Source organism: Trachemys scripta, chromosome 21 (genome assembly GCF_013100865.1).
Source record: "Trachemys scripta elegans isolate TJP31775 chromosome 21, CAS_Tse_1.0, whole genome shotgun sequence".
Classification (NCBI taxonomy): domain Eukaryota; kingdom Metazoa; phylum Chordata; order Testudines; family Emydidae; genus Trachemys; species Trachemys scripta.
The window spans coordinates 11,142,006-11,165,515 of NC_048318.1; the positions used below are offsets into that span (position 1 = coordinate 11,142,006).

Here is a 23,510-nt window from a genome sequence, read left to right on the forward strand (position 1 = left end):
TCTCTTCTCATCTCGGGAAGAGATGGTCCTGATAGGGAAGAGCAAAGATGTCCTCTGGGGAGACGTCAATCTCAGACTGCCCTAAAGTAAGAGCGGAGTCCATTGGTGGCACCATTGGAGCCGGAGATTCCCTGGTCACCATGGCAGTCAGTTCCCCCCAGGTTGTGTTGTTACCAGTACAACTTCAACTCTAGAAGTGGATCGGAGCACCAGGAGCTGTTTGTTTTGAGTCTTCACCATCAGAGTCAATATTGGAAACGCTGGATGCATATCCTTGTGCACCTCCTTCCCCAGCTTAGATTTACTCAGGCCCAGTCCTTGGCGCCTGTACATGCCAGCTTTCCCAACTCTGATGGGGTTGGAGAGGGATCCTTTCTCTTCAGGGCAGCTTTAGACAAAGATGGCTTGTCCTTACACCTGTGAGAGTGCCCTTTGCTCTCATGTGAAGCCTTCTCTTTGGGCTTAACAGCCTTAGCTTCCATTCCCCAGCTTGTGCTCGGAGGGCCACTGCCTGTTTATTGAGACTGATTTAAACGGGGGGAGGGATACGGGGTTTCATTGCCTTTTCCATCAGATATTTTCTGAGTCTCAGTTCCAGCCCCCATGAATTTTGTGAATGTGAAACTGGAGAGACATCAGCCCACACCATCTTTTATGCCCTCCATTCGGAGCACAAGGAGAGCTACGCTGCCTATGTAGACTAATGGACACTGCTTGTAATATACACACACACACACACACACACATATTCCAAACTCAGGTGCAGGGTGCGCATGCATACCCCAAGTGTGGCATACACACACAGACCATCACTTGAAATATTATTGCTTACTCATGTTTGACTGTAACGCCGGAGTCAGGATGGAAGATGGATACCACATGGATAGCAGCTTTATCAAAATGATGGATGGATACACGGATGGACAGACGACGGGTGTCAAATGCTTCTCAATCATGTATCAAGCATACCTCACAGCAAACATCCCAACATGTATGTAACAGTTTAGGTACTCAAAAAAGCAACAGAAGCAGCATTACTTGGCACTCGTCTCTGACTGCAGCTCCTCACCTGTTTGTTGGGATGAGACTTATCGAAGCCCAAAACAAGGTTAGGGATCCTACTGTGTAACAGCAGATCTGCGGCTCTGAATGGAATAGAGAAGCCCTGGATATTGCTGCAGAAGTCCATGGTGATCCAGAGGTACTGGGTGTAGGCATCCACAAAGATGTACTGCAGAGGGGGGAGGGGAAACGGGAACAAAAACCAAAATCAGTCCGCCAATGGGAATTATAAGCAGAAGACGATATAACAGTACAGAACAAGGAAATCACCAGCAGTGGAATACGAACTACAAAGGCAGTACAGGAGAGCTTACCATGTAAACCTATCTGCAGTAGAATGCATCCTGTCTCTGCAATACTCATTCTAGCAGAACTGGAGCTGAGCCACCTGGGACGTTCAATATGACACAACCTACACTAAAGACAGCCCCTGGAAGAGGCAAGAGCACTGTCTCGGGGCCTAGCTACCGCACAAACACGCTAATGTGCATTCTGCTCAGGAAGGAAAAGAGAAGCGCCTAGCTGCTTTTTACTCCTGTAAGCATGGCAGAATCAAGACCACTCTAGTAGAGCTAGCTGGAGACTTTGCTGTCCACCCACACCATCGGGACTGTTAGCTAAGTTTCAATTGCAGGGCCAAATAACACCTGTACAACTACACTGAAGACAAGGGGGTTGCACAGGGGTAACTGAAGCCGGAACTTGATGACTTAGGTTCTCATTCTCTGTTCCTCAGTTTCTATGCTTGGGTCCTGTCTTGTCCCCAGTGTAAATCACAGAGGCTTTAGGGTGCTAATATACAAGTCAGGAAGATTCCAGCCTGATTCTCAGATTCCAGAGGCGAGTTTTTCCAGAGCTGGAAGTTAAGGAGGGAAAAACCACATCTTTTCACTTACAAACTCAGACAACTTGACTTGGGTCACTGGGACACAATTAAATGGAATCGCACAATGGAGTAAGTTCCCAGAGGAAATATGGAGTTTCCCCCACGGGGGGGGAGGGGGGCTGGGTTGACGCGGGGGCTGGCAGGAGACAGTCTGTCAGCAGATAAGACTAGGGATGGGTGAAGTCATACTGACTGATTACTAATCCACTCCAACACTGTGAGCTGGAAAACTGAACATGAAGATTATTGGCTTTGTGTGCCACTTAAGAGTGGGATGCAAGAGAAGTCCTGTGGAGTCAGGCCACATGCTACAGAGGGTTCATGGACCTATTCTGTAGGTAGTGGAATGGGGCTGCATGCCAAAGAGGGGTCCTGGACTGATGCTGGAGGCTGGCCGTCCTCCAGCACAGAGGAATTTCAGTTTCTGTTGTATTTAGCACCTTTCACAAGCTGAGAACACTTGTTGCTCATACACCTGTTGAACTCTAAGGTCTCCTTCACCATTCTCACCTCTAAGCCTTCTTCCACATCATCCTGTCTCCACCTTCGAGAAACCACTAATCCCACCTCTTCCAGGAAGCACTGAGCTCAGCTGTCTTGTTCGCACCATCTGCCTTCCTTTCGCCTTAGATTTTAAACCCTGCAGGAGGGGTGGGAGGTGGGAACCTGTTATCTGTTTGCCCCCACTCCCTGAGCACAATTTGCTCTTACAGAATTATACAAATGGCACATAATAATAACCAAGCTGTCTATATTCCTACTAGAGAAAATAAAATTACTGAGTGTACATATTTTCCCCTAGGAACATAGTCAATTTTCTTGACCAAATTCAATTTATAACTCCCAAGAAACACATGTTTTCTCTCTGCTGTAAACCTTGGAGCTACTTCCTGCAATCCTTTTTTAAAAAATAAATAAATAAAAGCTCACTAAGAACATTATATTAAGACAACTACTTCTATTTGCAGTGGTAGACGCGCATACAATCTGACTGCTTTCCTGATGACATGGTAAAGGTTACCCCATTAAAAACACCTAACCAGACAGGTTGGTCTAGTTGACAGCACCATGGACTAAGACTCAGGAGACCTGTATTCTATTCCCACTGGCCTGCTGGGTTACCTGGGGCAAATCACTTTAATGCTCTGTGCCTCAGTTTCTCTATCTGTAAAATGGGGATAATGATACTGACCCCCCTTTGTAAAGCACTTTGAGATCTGTTTACTAGTGCTATATAAGAATTAGGTATTATTGTTCCAGCTCACAGACTAAGGCCAGATAGAAGTCGGAGAAGAGAACAATAAAAAGAATATTCTATACAAATGGACACGAATCACTATAGAACTGGGCTTTTAATAGGGGTTTAAAACTGGATGGGGGAAGCTTTATTTGTGTAGCCTATTTAGGTTTTGTACTGGTGCAACTATTTCAGTTAGGGGTGTGAATCTTTACCAATACCATTATGCTGGTACATCTCCTGGTGTGGATGCAGTTCTAGTGCTCTAGAGGTACCAGTATAAAGCACCTATCCACTAGGATAGTTAAAGCTGTACAACGTTTGTGTGATGGGGAGGCCTTATTTATTTCTGCTTGTTCATGTCTTACCCTTTTGTTGTCAGCAGGGCTGTGGTAGAACTGTGAGATGGCCACATCGCTGGTGTTCCCTGCACCAAAGCTGAATTTCTCCGATATCTTTTTAAATGTCTTCCCGTAGTCGTACGACACATAAACCTGCAAAAGAAAAGCTCCTGCTGTTATGGAGACACAGGTTTAATTTCCATGATGGCAGTCCATACCTCCCTCTCGAGAACAACGGCTTCTTAAAGTTTTGTGCAACTATGGGGGGAAAAAACACACAATGCAGAAGGGACAGAGTCCACTCTCCTCTCTATTGGCAACAACGGTGTCGGAAACCAAAGGTAATGGACAAAGGAAAAGACTGAGAGGCTATAACATCCATGAGATTTGTACACCCTGCACTGGCTGTGTGCCAAAAGCTAAGGCCATAAAATCCTAAGCCAATATTGTTTGTAGTATTATTGTAGCCATGTTGGGCCAAAGATATTAGACAAAGGGGTGTGAGGTGATATCTTTTGTTGGACCAAATTCTGTTGGTGAAAGACACGCTTTCAAGCTATGAAGACCCGAAGAAGAGCTCCATGCAGCTCGAAAGCTGGTCTTTCACCAACAGAATTTGGTCCAACGAAAGACATTACTCACTCACCTTATCCCACCGAGACAGAGCTGAAGTAGTTTCCTAAGCAGGCTATTGCAACTGTTTATATTCAGGCAGGCAGCTATCTATCTATCTACTTCCTCTCTCTCCAGCAAGCGTCCATGAATATTTCCGTGCGTGCATTAATATTATTTATTTGCATGACCACAGCATCTAGCAGCCCCAGTCACAGACCAGTACCCCATTGTGCTAGGTGCTGAACAAACACAGAACAAAAAGACAGTCCCTGCCCCCAAAGAGCTTACAATTACTTACGCATTGTTGTAGTGATATGAGGAATGGCTTGTCTAGGTGTCTGGAAATGAGATGCAGAGCTTTTCCTCTCTAGAGAGGGGCTGTTCAAAGTTTATTGCCACAGTAGTTGAATTTATCACCGGCATTGTGTTATCTGCCATTCTGTGTATTGGTACCACAGCAGTGCAGTCACTCGCCCCTGCCCTGCACCTTGGGCAGTCATTTACGCCCGTGCAAAATGAACATCAAGCGCTACTCCTTTGACAGGGGTGGTGTTTTACACCTGCTTTCCACAGGCATCCATGGCTACGCAAGGTGCAGGGCAGTGCTGAATCTGGCCCAAAAGCTATAATTAGTAAATGGTGGGTTTTGTTTATTTTGTGTTTGTTTTTTAATTTATTTTCAGTGGTACTGTATCTGCTGCACCCATGTGAATCAAGCCTGAGCTACTATAAACCAAAAGTCATCACCCTGCAATTCCTGTGTGAAATGCACCAGAAAGGGCTTCCGGATAGTTCATTTTGGGCAGGTGTCCACCTTACAATAACAGCCACAAAAATTGGCACTCTGCTCCCTCCTCTTGGCAGGTTGAGAGGAGCGGCCAATGATTTAATGAGGCAGGGAGAATGAACCCCCTTCTTTCCCCTCCCGAGCCGGGTGGAAGCACATAGGTAGGAGCCGGTTTGGTGAGGCCTGCGCTGTTCTTGCTCAGTGGGTAAAGAGAGAGAGCTCTAGTTTCTAGGGCTATCCATCTGCCACCTTTCTCAAGCACAAATTCACTGCAACAGAAATGAATTGTTTCTAGCAAGCCGGTGCATACAGTGAAGTAGGGAGTGTCACCACAAACACACCGGGGTTATAAGCTGGCCAGATAAACATGGCACAGGATAAGAGGAAGGGCTAAATACTGTATTCATACTGGGCCCTATACTTCTACATTAATGTCTCAGCTTTTCTATTACAGTGCATGGAATGCCCTTCCGGGAAGCCCAGGGGATAGCACGTGCCATGATGTCCAGGATGTAGAGCAGGTCGCAGGGAATTAGAATTAAGTATGGAGATACAGCGTCTTGGAAGGAACCACTGGCATTAGAAACTGAACCTTGTGATACATGGGGGAGAGACTGATCCCCCTTCCCGCCAAGGAAAAAGACATTAAGGAAACTCTCCAAGTCAAGTCTCAGTTTCCTGTCCCCTACATGTCATTTAATAGCACACAGTACAGGAAATTTATAAGCAATGTGATGCAGATCACTAGGACTCAATTTGTCTGCCGTGGTAGATTCATTGTTGAGTCAGCCGTACCCCCATTTGAATCTCTGTGGCAAGAAAGTCTAAATGTCTTATACCTGAAGTCCAGACGAATAGGACATCTTCTTTCATGCATATAACACAAAGACATGTTCTTACAAAGTGGCAGAATAGATTAAAACATGTCCCCTCATAGAAAAGTACTTCCACGGCTCTCTCTGTAATAATAAAAAAAATCCACCTACTTACATCGCTTTTCTTGGGCCTCAGTAACCCTAGGCTGTCTCTAGCCAAGGCCACAATCACATTGCTCTTTTCTCCTGCCCAGTGAACGACCATCTGATTGTGAGAATCATTCAGGCTGACCTGAAACACAAATGAAATGAATATAAAATGGTTAGCCAGGGCACTGGACAGAGAAATACCCAGAAAGCACCTACACAAGTCAATTTCTATCTGTCTTCCCTAGGAATGTGCAAGGATGGAGGAAAAGTGTTTGCAGTAACTGATTTAATTCATATAAAGAAACCGAACATTCAGTGTAACCACGCAGACACGAACATGCAGATGTTTGGTTTTAGGGCTATGCCCTTGGAGGACTGGACAGCTCAGGAACTGGTGCTTTGGCATAGTGCATGGGTTCTCTAGGTCAGCATTTCTCAAATGTGGCCACCAGGGGCTTTTCTTGCAGCCACATCCTCCTGGGCAGTCATTGAGGGTGCAAAGCAGCAGTTCCTCCTTTGGGGCGGCAAGGAGGGGTTGGGCCCTTGCCGCTTTGGAGCCACAAGCACCAGAGAAGCAGATAGCTGGTGTGAGATCCCCACCTTCCCAGGGGCCTCAGGCTTCAGGCCTGGGGTGGTGGGTAGCGGGCTCCAGCCATGGGCTCCGACCGTGGGGCTTTGGACTCTGGGTTTTGGCTGTGCAGTGGCGAGCTCCGTTTCCCCGGCCTCTGGGCTCACCACCCCCCTCATCACCGCTGGCCCCTGCTGCTGCCTCCAGCACCTCACCCATCACACTTGGCCCCCCGCTGTCTCCCTACCCACCTCCCCATCCAGGGCTTAATTTGTCCCTCAGTTTGCCAGGGCTAAGTAAGTGGTATGTGTATGTTTGTAAATATCACTCATCACAGTCTCAGGGCTAGATAACAAGTCTGCTGCTGTGAAAAGTGATATTAACAAATATACAAATATCACTTTGCACAGGAGCAGACTTACTAGCTGGAAGTCTTAAAAAAAAAAAAAGACAAAAACAAGCAATACACTCTATTTGTGTTTCTATTCTGTTTAGGTCCAGTAAAGAATCGAGACAACTGTACATTATTATGATTATCAAGTGTGCAAATAAAAACCCTATGTAAATAAAGTACTATGATTTGGACTTGTGTATGTGCATATTTATTTGTTTTTCCTACATTAATTATTTTAGGGGAAATTGTCATAGTGGCCACCAGCAAGCTTTGGTGGCTGAACTCTGAGATCACCAAAAAAATGTGTGGCGAGAACCACTGCTCTAGGTTGCCTGTTCATATTCAGATCCAGTTAGTGGGGACTGGGAGTTGTAATTCTCAGCCACCTATTTGGCTGTCTCTGATAAATGAGTCTGGAGGTGCCCTTCTACTGCTGTACTACGCTCCACAAAAGAATGCCTCCGTAACTGGGGATTGAGGCCCCCAAAGCACATGCCTAGCTTTAAGCACATGGGCAGTTCCATTGATTTCAAGGGCACCACTCGGGTACTTAAGTGCTTTGCTGGATCAGGGCCTTAATGCGCTGGGATGACTTTAGGCATCCTCTTCCTTGTGCTGGAGGGTCTTCAATGGGCCGTGGTGAAGCATATTAACAAGGATCAATGTTTGGGAAGCTTGCCCCACTGCTATCTGTTCTATGGATAACTAGATTCAGTCAGCAGGTTGTGTGTACAGTGCCTCTCTTCAGTGCTAATGTACACGCAATTTTTTTTTTTTTTTTTAAGGAAAACAGTTCCTTAGAACAATGCACACACTCCACGAGTTTCTAAACCAAGCTTAAAGGAAAAAGCCAAGAGTACTTTGTATCTAAAAGTCACTCTAGGTTGCTTTGACCCAGATCCTTCTATTCAATTGTGTAGCTCAGCTCTATTCTTCTGCTGCTCTTCAAGAGGCCATGTATAAAAGTTGGCCTACCGCAATTATGTCAGAGGGATGCCAGCAATTGTACCCAGGGGTTTCCTGATGCCAATGAAAGGAAAGACAGCTTAGAAGGTGGGGGATAGCTCAGTAGTTTGAGCATTGGTCTGCTAAACCCAGGGTTGTGAGTTCAATCCTTAAGGGGGCCATTTGGGGCAAAATAATAAGGGATTGGTCCTGCTTTGAGCAGGTGGTTGGACTAGCTGAGGTCCCCTCCAACCCTAATATTCTATGATTCTAAAGTAAAAACCCCTGTTTTCACAGCAAAGCCCTCCTGTAGAACTGATCCTTCTGTCATTACCTTTAACCAGCACCACCCAAAGCAGGCAATTCCTCACCACCCTGATGAGCTCTGGCACGTTAGGACTATTTCTAGCCATGGATGTTAGCACTGAGATTATTAATGGCCCTCCAGTTCACAAATTCCAAGACCAGCTGTGACCATCTAGTCCGACATTCTGTATGCCACAAGCCACAGAACTTCCCCCCAAGGTAATTCTTAGCACAGCTCTTTAGCAAAACATCCAATCCGTGATTAAACATTGTCTGTGATGGAGAATCCAACATGACCCTTGGTAAAATCATTCCAACAGTTAATTAGGCTCACCATTAAAAATGTACACCTTGCTGCACTAATTTGTATAGTTCTAGGCCGCAGTCCAGCAAGATACGCCAGCATAGGCCTAGTGGACGACACCCAGGCTTAAAGTTTAAGTGCCTTGTTGAATTGGAACCGTAATAACCCACGCTTTAGCTGAAATAAGAGTGGCCAGATGGCAGTTTAATCCACTTTAACTAAACTGGTACATGTTTTGAGTGTAGACAAGGCCTTAGCTTGATTGAAGGGGCCTAGTTACTCACCTTGTGCTGTCATTTACAGCAGTGTAGTGAGTGTGAATGGCTACCAGTCAGATTTGCATTTTACTTCCATTCTGCATGTGTGCATGGTCACAGGCGCTGCAGGGCGCTGGAGAAGCAGGCCCACGGGCTCAGGGAGTCGAGGCACTATAAAAAAATGCAGGGCCAATCTTGCAAGCCTTCCTCCCACTCTTTACTATGGGAAAGCGCTCCCTGTCCACCACAGGACTGCAACCTGTGTTAAGGCTTTTGGAGAAACTTCTAGCAACTGGAAAAATAAGCCTTTAAAACACAAAGCCATTATCCCGAGAGCTCTGCTGGGGAAAAAAGAATGAAATAAAAACTCCACTTACGTAACAGCTACCTGCAAGAAAAGAAAAATGAAAATATTCCTCTGACCTGGTGGCAGCAGCCCAGGGGGTCACGTGACCAACTCCCTGGTGCACCCTCGCTGAGTCACTGCCTGTCGGTAAGAGAAACCCCCTGATACCCGCGAGCTGAGCCAAAGCAACGTGCCAAGAAATGCTGAGGAGATGTAGGTCAGCAAACAAATAAAGCAAGCACCAGCCTCGCACGGTTTCTAATGAATAAAAGAGCTGGGGGTGGTCTAGTGCACGGGGGGGGGCTCAGAATTTGTGAGGTCTAATCCCAGCTGTGCCAATGCCTCAATGGGCGGCCTTGGACTTTAAATTCATCACAGCTCCGTGCCTCAGTTTCCCCCACTCTGTACAAGGAAAGTAATAATACCTACTCACGGGGCGCTGCCTGGATTAATATTTGTACAGGGCTATCAACAACAATGGGCCCAATTCAGCCACACTGATTTACATCAACTATTGTCTCATTCCATGACTAGCACCAACAAGCCTACTGTGAGTGTGAGGGACTACGGGGCATGTACCAAGAAGGCAAAAGCCAGGCACTAGACAATTCTAGCAGCACACTTCTCAACCTACCAAAGCCCAAATATGTGGAAGAGACCCAAAATGAGGGGGAGGAGACAAAAAAACTTACAATTGCAGGAAACCTGAAATGCAGGATTCCCTCCTATAGCATGAATAGCTCTCTATGGACCCTTAGTTCCATGCTGCTTTATTCGCAAGCGCAATACTTTTCAGCAGCAAAAGTGAGGGTACATCAAATCTGAAATGCGCAACATTCCACGGGATGAGGAACATTTGGGAGGCGCAGTGAGGTTTTTGCTACTAAACGATGCCAAGTTTAAAAGTTGTAAAAAGCAACAGAGTCCTGTGGCACCTTTAAGACTAACAGATGTATTGGAGCATAAGCTTTCGTGGGTGAATGCCCACTTCGTCGGATGCAAGTTTAAAAGTTGGGCTCTCATGCACCACCCCCCCACGTTCTCAAGTGTTTGGAGCAGAGGTTTTGCTCTAGCCTGCTATGAAATCCCAAAAGCCTCCTCCACACTGGGCCATTATGGGATTAAATAAACAAAAAAGGTACACCACCACCCATCACTGTAATATCAGGGAACCTGCCACCTAAAATCAACCATACCTATTGAAGTCCCTAGTGAATTTCATGGAATTTGTGGCGGGTCTCCCTTTTGGGGGTCACAACTCTGCCTGAGGGTAGAGTAGTTTGGTTTTCTGTTTGGGGGATAGATTTTTAAGGATGTTTTTTAATTGGTTGTTGGAAGGGCTTTAGGGGGGTGTCAATGGTGTGTCATTCTTATGGCCAAAAGCCCTTTCTGAAGAGGACAGTTTTGCAGCCTTTCCTAAAGACAGTCAGATTCTGATGCACCTGATTTCCTCTGGGAGTGTGTTCCCTACCTGGAGCCCCTCCACTTAAAATGTTCTGGCCCCAGCTTGATTCCCCTTGTTCATATTTACAGTTGCATTTTACGTTTCCTTTTCTTTATACTGGGGAAAATTTGGATGAAGACAGGACTGTGATAGGATGTGCCACAGCCTGTGGGTGCAACACCTCATCCTGCTGTACACACAGGAATACACCTCCTTGGTTCTTTCAAATGATCCTAGGTCATATACCCTGCTCAGGACACCTATAGGAGTTAGGTGCCTAAATACCTTAGGCTCTAGAGGTGGGAGGGGGGACTATGTGGGGGGGGAGGAAAACAGCTGAGTTTTATTACTAACATCAGCCAATCAGCCCCCAGGTGACTCTGTTAACCTTAAACAGGCTTGTTAAAGGTGAGTCTTTATATAGAGGCTAAACCACCACTTACCAAAGTGTCTCCAAGAAGGACCATGCAGCTGAGCAGCGTAGTAAGAGTCTTAGGGGTGGTTAGTTAGCATGTAGGCTCTTTGAGCTATTAAGTAGGGAATCCAGCAAAAGGGCTTTCCCCTTTTCACTTCCAAGCTTCCTGGGAGTTTTCTGTGTAGCACTGACCCAGGATTAGGAGTTCTTTCTGCCTCTGCTTTTATTATTCCAAGTCCTCCATGGAGAGACTCCAATCTGTTGCTGTACAGTTTTATGATCCTAAGAAACAGACTTACTAGGAGCTGAATAGCTGTGGGGATTAGTAATGGGACTTTGAGCCTTATTTCTTTGGTTTGCTGGTCTGAGTCATGCCCCAGGTTGGTAATGTCTGATGCTTATCACCTGAATGCTTTATGTAAAGTGAACTGAAAAGGAAGATTTATGTTATCCCAGAACCTAACAATTTAACTCTCTTGGCCCTGGGGTGCCTCCCTTAAAAACCTTTTAAATGTTGGCAACTCCCCCCATGCCAGAGTGCACAGTGCTCTGCTTAATTGGGGAAATCTCCCCAGGAACTCATTTAGTTTAATGAGAGGGAATGGCAAAGTCTGCTGTTTAATCAAGACAGTATTTGCATCAATTCCACTTAATGGGGATGTGTTTTGGTCTTTGCCAAGTGATTAAGTAGGTATGAAATCTGCATGAAATTCTAATTGGTGTCCCTCTAATACAGAAGCTACTGAAAAGTTCAGAAGGGAAAAATCAAGTCAACATGCAGTGAAGATTTTCCTGTATTTGTAGTTCAGTATTTTGCTATTGGGTCTTTTCCAGCTTTTTTTTTTTCTTCTTCTATTTAAGTGTTTTCTCTTTACTGGAACTGCCGCTTAGCTGAAGCAACAAGATGTCCACCCCAGCAGCTCCACCTACAAGTACTGTCCTATGCAGATTTACAAGGAGGTAATTGCTAATGTAAACCAACAGAATAGCCTAGGGAAACAGCCACTGGGCATCTTTCCTGCTCCTGCATTTTGTTTCCTTCTGTGAAAGGGGTAATATTCTCTGCACTACCAATGCAGCCTCTGGCACCCAGCATTCTAATGTAGATACCTCCATAGATGAGCAAAGCCAGATTCTGATTTGTTTAGCTTGCCCTGTAGAATGGCTCAGATTGGGAGAAGGTTTTCAGTGATTCAACATCCCTCTCCCTTTATATTTTTGAATGAATTTTAGTACTTCCAACAACTACAAAAACATTGCTGTTTAAACACACTTTATGTGCTTAAAAGTTACTACCAGACTGGGTAGCTGTTGAGGCCTGCTCTACACACACAGATGTACCTAATTAACTAAAATGTCATTTTTATACCAATGTTAAATGGGTGCAATTTTGTAGGGTGTGGGGCAGCCGGAACCAGTGTGTCCAGTCTAGGGGTTTGCACTGGTCTAATGAAACCAGTGCCATTCTGAAATAAACGGATGAACGTAACCTAGTTTGAGGGCAAGTGACCCAACCACAGCAGCACTGACTGGCACCTTTGCTGAGGCTCTCAGCAGCAGGACTCAATAGATTGTGCCCCCTCCTAATGCTATAGAGTTGCTCCAGGCCATGACTGAGCCAGTAATTTAATTTTTAAAAAGAATTACACACCATCAAGCATAAGAATACTTAAAAACATACAAATGTAATGACGGCCAAATACCTGCCATTAAAGTTGTTATTAATGGGCCAATCAGCTAAATCTGCATTGGTGAATTCATTCTGCTATGAATCAGCAAACAGCATGGACCCAAACCCCGCCTCCCTCCCCCAGGCAACTTTATTAATGAAAATACTGAGAGAAACACATGTGGAGGTTGCTGCTATGCACGTCAAAAAACCGGCACTGCACAAATGTGTGTCGAAGTATTTGATCATCTTCTCCCTTCCTTGTATGTAGCTCTTCTAAAATGTGGAATTTAAACAAATGTTGTTACTCCTAGATTTCAAAACAATGCAACAAAAACAGTCATTCAAAAGGCTGACTGCTGTGTACATTCAAGTTAAGGGGATACCATCACTTAAAATCATTAGTCTGAAGCATTTTACTTTGTTACAAGTAGTGTCTCAGATTTAAAATAATAATAATAATAATCTGTTCTGTTTATTTACTTAAGTCCTTTGGCAATACTCTGTAGAGTCCTCTCCTCTCCATCTCTGTGGACCTTTCATAGGCCAACAGCAGGAGAGAAACATGCAAAAGCAGACTGTGGTTTTAGGTGGGGCAAGTGCAAAATCTGAAACTGACTAGACTTCCAGCTGTCAACTGACAAGATTTCTATGTCCCTTTAAAAATACTCCACATTGCAACAGGAATATTCATTTTATTATGCTCCTCCTCAAATATTTAAGCAGTTACCCAAGATATCTCAAACTTGATTGGTGAATCCCAAGAGAAAACTTTGTAGGAAACAAGTTAATGCTTTAAAAAGTGACGTTCTCATAACTAAAAACAGCCTTTTGAGAAAGTTGTGCAATTTCCCTGTGTGCTACTCTAGTGGGTCAGAAGTGAAACTATGCTATGACATGTATTGACAAAAGCAATGGGGCTTTAAGGCAAGGCCATCCTAACCCTCTTCTACTTGTCTTTTAATGCAAGTCATGCATTAAGTCTAGTAGGTAAATACCACACCCCCTCTTCCTCCTGTTCACTCCTGTGAGTTCTGCAACACCTTGACACAGTGGATGAATTAAGATGGAGTGAGAACTTTAATGTAGTCTCCATGCTAGTTTCTGTGCATGTCACATTCCTCATCACCTCCATGACTGTACCTTCTGCTTTGCTTCCAAGCATCTGTTTCTATCCCTGCCAGTGTGCATCACTTCTTGTGGCACTTGGGTTGAAAACTCTAGTGCCTGAATATGAAACAGGGAAGATTCATTTCAAAGAACTATCAGGCTAGCCTAATCCTTTTACAGTGAAGTCACTTGTTTTCTCCTTGCTCCTAACATCTCTGCTGTCAAGAAACCTTCCCTACCAGCCCTTTTTTAAGGTGTGTGGACACTTTAAACATTGGGCTTTTACAAAGGTTAGGATAACCTGGGTTCCCAGCTCAGCAGATGGGAGCAGCAGCCTGTTGGGAGTTCAGCATCCCCAAATTGAAGCAACGCTCCTGGGGCCTGCAGTTACCCGGCAAGAGTGGAGTCTCCAGGAGCAGAGAGAGGGAGTTGGTGCAATCCCAGGGAACATAACTGGGCTTCAGTTATGGGAGCAGGGAAAGTTAAGGCTCTGCTGATGTCAGTGTATTCTAGAGATGGCTCCATAGAAAGCATTAGATGTAACAGCCACCACACTAGGGGGCTGTGACCGCTCTGTTGTTAGGATTGTAGCTAAATGTTTTACTAAGTGCTCCGGCTGAAGGACACGGGGTCAAACTGCAGCTAGAGTAACGCCACGGATTGCACCAGCATTACTGCTGACTTCCCCCAGTATAAATAAGAGCAGAATTTGCCCAAATACCAGCCAAACGATAAACACTGAAACCTGCTGTTGCATAACAAAAATACAATGAAACCTTGAATACTTCTCCCCACCTGCTTTAACTGGAACAGTCGAAACACTGTGACCGAACACTGTTCCCAAGTAAATATCTCGCCTGCCAAGTTTCAGCATGAAGCAAGCATCAGAGGCAGAGATAAGGCCACCTCTTCCCACCAAAATCCTACTGGTGAGGACAGAATGTAAATGCAGAAAGTTATAACACGGGCTGCAATGGTACGGTCAAGTTTATAAGAGGCAGTGTTGCCCAGTGGATAGATCTGTGGACTAGGACTTAATAGACTTGGATTGCAGTCCTGTCTTTGCCCCTGGTCTCCTGAGTGCTATTTACCCTATTTATTATTTTCCCTTTTGCACAATACTGAAGTCAGGGATCCCATCATGAAGTTAATAGGCAGCAAGTTTAAAACAAGCAAGAAGTATTTCTTCACACAACTCACAATTAACCTGTGGCAATCGTTGCCATGGGATGTTGAGGGCCAAAAGTGTAACTGGATTAAAAAAAACTAGATAAGTTCATGGAGGATAGGTCCATCAATGGCTATTAGCCAAGATGGTCAGGGATGTAACCCTATGCTCAGGGTGACCCTAAACCACCAGGAGGGGAAGATAGGGTTAGATCTCTGCAAAATTGCCCTGTTCTGTACACTTCCCCGTGAAGCTCTGTTACTGGCTGCTGTTGGAGACAGGATACTGGTCTAGATAGCCCATGGGTCTGACCCAGTATGGCCATTTGCTCTTATGTGCCCTTGTGTAAATCACTTCCCTTCTTTGTGCCTTTATTGCACCATCTGTATGCAGGGTGTGTGGGGGATGACGGACACTTTTTGTTAACTGATTTATATCAGCTGGGTACTGCTGATGATTTCTGGGAATGAATGGGAGAAAAAGGGAGCTTTTGGCTGATTTTCTGTATTGTTACGAGTAAGCTTGTCTGAACCATACAAAAGTTACTTTGATAATCCAGGCAGATTGGCTCCCTAATGCTCGAGTTGTTAAATTATCATTTGTACTAGACTCCAACAAACACACAGCACAGAAGCTGGACGCTAGAAGGTTAAACTCTGTTCTTGGAAGGGCCGTAATTGATGGGCTGGCAAATTAGGTCAAAATTAAGTATGGTTCATTTCAAATGTAGTGAAATTGATTTCTGCATTCACCGAGTTAGATAGAATTTTCCCTGCCAAGCAGATTTCTGTACTCTTCAAAAATAGAATGTTCTCTGCCCACATCACCGAATCTCCTCTCTCCACCTCACAATCAGATCACTCCCCAGAAAAGATTTTTTTTTTTTTTTTTGGATGTGGTGTGCAGGGGGACTCGAATGATTTCTCTTGCCTGCCTTGGCAAATTAACACCTTTAAGACCCAGGTTTAGTTTTTGTAGGGACCTACTACATGTAGGCTGCAGTAGGGCTCAGGACACTAGGTATTATGCAAACACAAGGAAGAGACAGTCCCCCAAAGAACATGCAGTAAGAGGAAAGGTTACTGAGGAGACAATAGGCCTACAGTTTTAGTGACGTGTCTTTTGTTTAACGTAAATGCTAAAGGACTTTGCAGACCCCTTTGGGGACAATGCTCCATGCATGCATGCCCTGGAGTGGGAATAGAGGCTGCTGTTATTGGCAGAGTGAAGAGGGCTGGAGCACTAGCACAAGGGATGCAGTAAGGTCGTCTTTAAGGGGCAGAATTACACAGGGCCTTGACACCAACAGCAAGAGTCTGAACTTGATGTGGTGGAAAAAGCCAGTGGCTGGTTTCCAAAGGGGTTTAACATGGGGTCAGTGAGCAAGATAGATACTTTTCACTGCGCTTTTTTTATCTGAACTGGAGTGGGGAGGATGGCATGGTTGTCAGAAGCCGCTGCGGAGGAGGCTGCTAAAACTGAGGCAGGGGATGAGGCCTAGATGAGAGAGGTCTATGTGTGGACAAAGCAGGGTCAAATCTTCACACACAGCTTCATCGCTTTAAACTAGGAGCAAGGCTGTAGAAATTCCACTAGTTAACGTGCCCATTTCCTTTGTTTCCTTCAGAGTTGGGAGACAGCCATTGAGATCTCACTTGTGCCGATTCATCGGTTCCTCTTCCAAGCTGGCTACGGCACGAAGCGGATTCAGATACTGAATTCCACGGTGGTGGAGGAAAGCTAGTCCAGAGAAGAGGTAAGCAATGACAGTGGGGATTTCTCTGTTCTCCCCCCTGCATCCACAATAATACACACTAGGAATGGAATTCCCCTAGAGAGCATGTGATTCACATCTGGGGTGTCCCGGGAAATTTATTTCAGATGGCTGGAATGTACTCTGGACGCCAACAGAGACCTGTGACCGCGTGCTGCGAATGGCTCTCGGGATTTTCTGGGTGCAAGGGTGCTATAGATGTAAGGAAGCAAGAGTTAAAAGCACTGGAATTGTTAGACCGGAAAGGAGCAGCTGCGGGCAGGTTAACAACTAATGTCTTGAGTCCAACCACTTGATGATGCCTTCAGCAGGGAAGGGGCTATCCACAGGCACCCAAGTTGCTGATGCACCCCAGCAGTGCAGGCATAGAAAGAGCAGTCTTCAGAACTGTAGGCAGGTCTCGCCAGGCTGCGTGGAGCTCTGAGTGGAACCCAGGGTTGATTCGTCTCAACTGCGCCCATGAGCAAAAACCATTCTTATCTTGAAACTGAGTCTCCTGAGTGGAGCTCACAGCTTGTGGGGCTGAAACACAGCGCCCAATGCCTTAGAAATAAGCAAGAGACAGATGGCGCAAAGGGAAGACATATGGCCCCGATAATCTAACTTGGAGCACGGCACTATGTTAAATATGTCGTACGTCTTAGACACAGGGCCTGACTTCCAGAGGCGCTGAGCACCTGTAGCTCCTACTGAGTTAAGCTCAAGTTATGGGTGCTCGGTGCTTCTGCAAACTGGCTACCGGAAACCATTCAGGGAACTGTCGCTTATTGCAGTGGGAGAGAAAAGGAACTTCATAATTCTTAAGCTTGCACATTAAGCCAAGTGAAGCTGAAAGCGAAAGGGCAGCAAGGACGGGAAACGATCTTGTCAGCTCTCCGGAGCAGGGATAGATCTTAAAGCACCTAGCGCTAGGTAAGCTATATCCCCGTCTCATAGAGCCCCCAATTTTAGGTCTTTCCTTTCCTGTCTCTGGCTCCCTGATGATCTGCAGACACACAATTAGGAACCACGGACTCTACAAACCCTTAACTGCAGTATTCCCTTTGAGGTAGGAAGTACTGACCCCTAGTTACAGATCGGGAAAACCAAAGGATTAGCGATTTGTCCAAGATTTTGCAGAGCCAGGATTAGGTTTGTAAAGATCCCTGAAGAGCTGAGAAGTGCTTAGTATTGCATTTTCGTTCGGGTTCTCTATCTCCTATTTGGAGAGGGCTGAGTGGGGAGGGAGACACCCAGAGCTGGACTTTTTGTTTCTCCAATAAGATGGGTATATTAGAGCTGATGTGACTACTAGCAAAGGCCCCAAATCATGTGTCTGTCACGTTGGGCTTTTAGTCAATGTATCCCCCAAGAATCACGCTGCCCATCTGCTTTTGTTCAAGTCCAAAGGAACCAATGGACAAACAAACTCTTAGCAAGACCTTATTGCTGGATGAGCCTGCACGAGATTTTGCTAGATATGCAGCTGTCAGAAGGTACTGATTAATCCAAAGTACTCCAACTCAACTGGAGTCTAAAGTTGATGCTGATCCTTTTTAAAATTGCCCTTCTGTCTGAATCTTTTCCTGCTATTGTTATGAGAAACACCTATGACTAAGGGAGAGGTATTCCTTTAAGTTGGTGCATTTGACAGTACTTCAGGGGTAGCCAGTTATACAATGTCCCTTGCCTAATCACTAAGCAAGTCCTTTCCCTCTGTTTGGGTAAATAACAGGGGGCAGAACACTTTAAAAAAGATGGTACTGGAAACTTCTTTCTGAAACGAAGTTTCAAACTGACATTCTCAGTTTGATATCTGGAACCTGGGCCTTAGATTTCTCATAGCCTGTTCTGCGGTAGAGGAAGGACAAGAGGTTAAATCTCAAGCCTCAAAACTGTGTATCATGCTGTTAGCAAGAGTGACTCAGTTCTCCAGGGAAAGTGCTCTTTGAAAATTAAAGGCAACAAGAAAAGGCCAAATAAAGTGGAACTTTGATGTTTAACTCCTACTGTTCCTATTTGTCCTGGTCTGGTTGGTACTGGAATGACTGTGGTCGGTTTTACACCATCTCTGACGTCGCAGACTGCTGCCAAAACTTTCCACCTGAGCTGTTCAGGAGGGTTGAATGAAAGCCACTGGAGGCTGAGTGGGAATTGATAGAACAGTGGTACCAAAAGCGAGAGACCGTGTCAGGTTCTCCCAAAATGACCTCATTATGCTCTCTTAAATTCAGTAAGTGTCAGGGAAGCCAACAAGCATCGTTTCAGATGTGTAGGAACTGCTCTCTTCAGAGCAACGAAACCAGACGTTGGGGGGAATGACCTCGGAGCAGCCTTTCCCCAACCTGCTCTTTTCCTGCTTTTACATTAAAGCAGCTTTTACTGTGTCTATATCCCCTATTTCAAATGGGATGGATCAGTAGATCCCATTCCACATCTTGCCTCTTTCCCAGATTCTCCCTTCAGAATATCAGCAAAAAATCTGTAAGATGGGATGAACTAAAATGGCATTAAGTGCCAGACTGTGTGGGGAAAACAAGACTTTTTTAATATGGCAAAACCCAGACCCAAGCATGAAGCAATACATTGCTCAATGAGGGCTAGTTACTCTTCCCCTGAGCAGCCTTTAGCTAACGCAGGGGGTTCAGAATCAAGTCCAAGAAAGGGCCATCGCTTGAATAACTGAATGGAGGGAGGCCTACACTTTTGTAAATTGGACAAGCTGCTCTGTTAGCGTCAGGGCTGCCTCTAGCAGGCAGCAAGCAAGTTGCACTGCAACACTCCTTCCCTGTCCCTGCTTAAAGTGACCCCCTGCTGCAATTCTCAAAAAGGGTTTCCGCGCTCTGTTGTCAATGCAGTGAAACTTGTTCAGTATCAAAACTGGAGCAAGGCGACTACAGTGAAACACTTCCACTTTCCAATCTCCACACCGCTCTTTCTCAACACTATTCAGAAACAAGCCTGCCCCTCCTCCCACCCGGCATTGATGAAAGGCAGAGCCCCAATGTGTTGCATGGTGGCTTCTGAAACACTCATAAAATGCAGCTTTAGGATGCAATTTCTTTTATGGCAGAAGGGTGGGATGATAAGTGGAGTACTAAGTGCAAAATCACTCATCCACATAATACAAAGCACAGCTAAAATGTATGTTCAGTCTCAATAAAATACCTCTAGCCCATCAAGATGTGCATTTATAGTTACATAGGCAGTGTTTGATTTCCCCTGAAATCCTCTTTCCCCTTCTTCGTTCCCAGAGAAGGGACCTACCTTGTTCTAGGAAGATCATTCTGTAGGGGATGCTACACTCTTTTAGAGGGGCATGGTCTTGTATATTTATCTGTTGCTAACATTTAGATGACTAAAATCGAAAGGTTTTCTTTCAAGCTCTGCTGCTACATATAACTAAAGCAGTCTCTAGTCGAATGCACTTTGTGCCAGCGAAGGAGTTGGAGTGATGTGGGTTTCAAGCTGCAAGGGGAGGAATGTTTGTGTCCAGAATCTGTCATCAGTTTCTCAAAGCTGTCATTTCAGGACACCTACAAGGCTGAGTAACTTTCAGCCTATAACTGCCTGTCCATGTCCCGTCTACAGGAAAAGGCCACCCACGCCTTTTGGCTCAAGGCAAAAGGTATATGTTTAATATATAAAATGGGACTGGACACAACTTTAGCGGGAGTGGAAGTCATTTGCACTGCACTAAGCGTCCGAACAGAGTCTGTGCAGTTGATTTCAAACTACTTACAATTTACAGGCTGAAATTTGATGTTTTTAATTGATTTGTTTACATGTGGGCAATGCAATGTCACCTTGGCGTTGTCAATACTACAAACCTACCACGGAGCTCCCTGAATTTATTCACCAAGCCTATTGTTTTATTAGCAATACCAGGGTTTTTTAAGAAGCTCCTCAACAGGAAGTTTCATTACTTGATAATAAGATACACTAACTGAGGAAGCCACCTGCACTATTTCTGATTGTTTACAAGATAACCTAACCTCTGTATGGCAGCGGACAATTTACCCTTCCAGCTGCAGCACCCAGAGCCACCCCCAAGTAAAACGGTTCAGAGTTGCAATTTAAATTATCTGATAAGGGGGTACATGCAGGGTGATTTTAATATTAGTCAATTATAAGCAGAACAGTGTTTACTCCCTTGCACTGGAATGATGCAATGCTCCCTTCTGCTTGGTTTGATTTTAGCTACCCAATATTAAAATAACCACTTCTGAGTTCTCCGACCAGGGAGCGATGAATCACGTCACTTAGCTCTAACGGGACCTGTGCGTGACCTGGGCTACCTTTCCTGAAAAAATTGGGAGGAGAGCCCCGGGAATGTGCACGGAGGTTCTGGTACTTTTGGGGGTGGGAGAGGTGGAAGAGCACAAATGCAAGGTGCTCCGGTCATATTTAAAGTGAGTGCGTGCCAACGGGCGGGGGGGGGAGAGGAATTACTGCATGCATTGCTTTCAACAACCCCCTAGATAAGGGGCACACTGCACAGAGCGACAGCGCTCCTAGCAGTCCCTTTGCAATTGGAGGGGAAACGTGATGCAAGGAACCAGTGCCACTGGGAGCTGGGGTGGCAAGGCGTGCACACAACAACATGCCCCTAATTGCAAGCGATGCTCCCTTTTCACAATGGGGGGGGGTGGTCCTGTGGCAGGGCACGCCTGCAATCTGGGGTCCTGCGAGGGCACCACTGCACGGCAAAGGGAGTCGGAGGGTGTTGCCAAGCTACTCACCTGTCCATACACCTTAATGGGCTCTTGCGGCTGCGGCAGCTCCGCGGCGCTCCTCTTCCTCCGCGGCTGGAGCCTCTCGCTTGCCCTGCCCGTCCCTCTGTCACCCAGGCTCAGCGCTTCTCCTTGCAGCAGCGCGAAGCCCCGGTCCTGAGGCCGGGGTGCAGCCCCCCCGTGCAGCAGCAGGGTGCTGGCGGCGGCGGCAGCCGGATACGGGGTCCATGCAAGCAGCAGCAGCAGGGCTGCCAGGCAGGGTCGTCTCAGCTCCCCACAGCTGCTCCCTGTCGCCATGTTCCTCCTCCTCCCGGGTGCTGGTGGGGCTGCTGCAAAGTGGGGCGCCGCCGCCAGGAGAGAATGTGCAATAGGAAGGGGGAGGCGGGAGGGACGAGGGAGCAACAGCGGCGGCTGCCTGCGTCCTGCTGCCGCCGGGCTGGCGCGAGCCGCTCCCGGGGTCTGCACGCGCTGCTCCGGGTGCTGCGCGGTGCCCCTTGCACCGTGCGTGTGGCTGCGGCCGGGGCTGGGGGGGCGGGAAGCGCCGCCCGAGCTCGCTCGCACCGGCAGTGTGGGTGCAACTTGCAAGTCACGTGTATTATCCACACTCTCTCTTTAAGCTTCTTTGCTTCCTCTCTTGACCCAAAGGAAGTAGGGCAGCCCCAGAAGCAAATGCCCTTTTCGCGCCCGCCCCCATCCCCGGCCACAGAAATCCTAGGCAGTGTGTTGGCTTAACAGGGCGGTGAGGCCGCAATGTCTGCATTTGGGGGGGAGCAATAAAGCATCCCATGTGCACCCCAAACTCTGGTGCATTTGAAAAGGGGTCTGGATGCAGATGGAACATAACATCTGGGCTCTTCTGTCTCAGGGTTTTATACTGCCACCTATCACTGCAGTGTCTGAGTGCACTTTCAAAAGTAACCTCTGTGTTTGCACTCGTGCAAGCTTTTTGCATTTGTGAGGTGGTAATTCTCTAAATACAGTTATTTTATATAGCCTCCAAAAGCATGCAAGGTACTTTACCTAGCTACGATAAGTCCGCTTTCTACCCCTAACGCTTACAATCTTACACCCTCCTGGTTTAATTGAAGAATGGTTTAAGACGACGAGTGAGTCTCAAAAACTCAAGCGTGGACACTAGATGGGTGGCTTCCTGGTGATGTCTTAGGCCGAAATGATCATAGACAGTCTTTGGTGTTGGTTGTCTTTGTTGGCGGGAGGGCTAACTTGAGACATCTTGTACCTGATTTTCATAAGCCCTGAGCGTTGACAACTCCACCTGAACTCAGTTGGAGTGATGGATGCAGGGCATCTCCGCAGATCATGTCCAAGGTATCTACAGCTGAGTATGCAAAAATGATATCTCTAATCAGAGGCCACTCAGAAAGTTCCTGTGGAGCTTTTTTTTGCGTTAACTTTTCCCTGTCTATAAAATAGGGGTAACATGCCCATCAAGCAGGGATTTTGTGAGGCTCTATTACAAAATATTTGAAAAGCATTTAGAGAACTAAATGCCATATAAATTGCAGGTGTTATTTGCACCAGCAAAAGATTGATTATCCAAATGAAACTGCAAGTGCAATATTTTTAGACACCCACCGGTCTCAAATTGCCTGCATCTAAAATTTTACTGCACACGACAGTCATTTTGGAGGGGAGGATGGCAAATATTTCAGAGTCTACGTTATGTGAGCAAAGGTAGAGGCCACGTGACAGCAACCGAAGCTTGTGCAGTAGATCTATTAACCCACAAAGGCAGGTAGCAACACATCACCTCCCTACCCACATGATGGGGATGTTCCAATCTACCGCAAGGAATGCCAAGCCATTCACGCTGCTCTAAGGCATACACAGCATAAAGATGCTATGAAAAATGTAAGTCATGAAGCTGAGGCTAGAAGGTTTATAGTGGTGGAACCTCAGTTGGGGACCACCTTACAAGAAGGAGATGAGAAGAAGCTTGACATTGGTATATCTGGGGCTAAAGACAGGGGCCACCTCTTTGGAAATATCTTTCCTCGGCAATATATTCCTAGGACCAATCCACAAATGGAGAAACTGGAAGAGAAGAAATGTGAGGGAAAAAAGAAAGCAAGAATCCCTTACATCTGCACCCAGAACAAATGCAGACTGTGAGAAAATTGCTGCTTAGGTTACTGCCTGCCTTTAATTTTTGTATGGCATGTGGGACCCATGCTGATGGATGGC

At 46.1% G+C, this 23,510-nt stretch overlaps 1 protein-coding gene across 2 annotated transcripts in view; it reads right to left on the reverse strand.

Annotated features, from left to right (window-relative positions):
• Positions 1-21,809, reverse strand: part of SORL1 (sortilin related receptor 1) — a 100,422-nt gene extending 78,613 nt beyond the window's left edge. For both annotated transcript variants that reach the window (XM_034754795.1, XM_034754794.1), the window contains exons 1-4: positions 21,315-21,809; positions 5,919-6,035; positions 3,554-3,679; positions 1,070-1,231 (exon numbers count right to left, since the gene is read on the reverse strand). In XM_034754795.1, the coding sequence (XP_034610686.1) occupies positions 1,070-1,231; positions 3,554-3,679; positions 5,919-6,035; positions 21,315-21,602 (693 nt within the window). In that variant the 5' untranslated portion in view covers positions 21,603-21,809. The remainder of the gene's footprint in view (positions 1-1,069; positions 1,232-3,553; positions 3,680-5,918; positions 6,036-21,314) is intronic.
• Between the last annotated feature and the right edge of the window lie 1,701 nt (positions 21,810-23,510).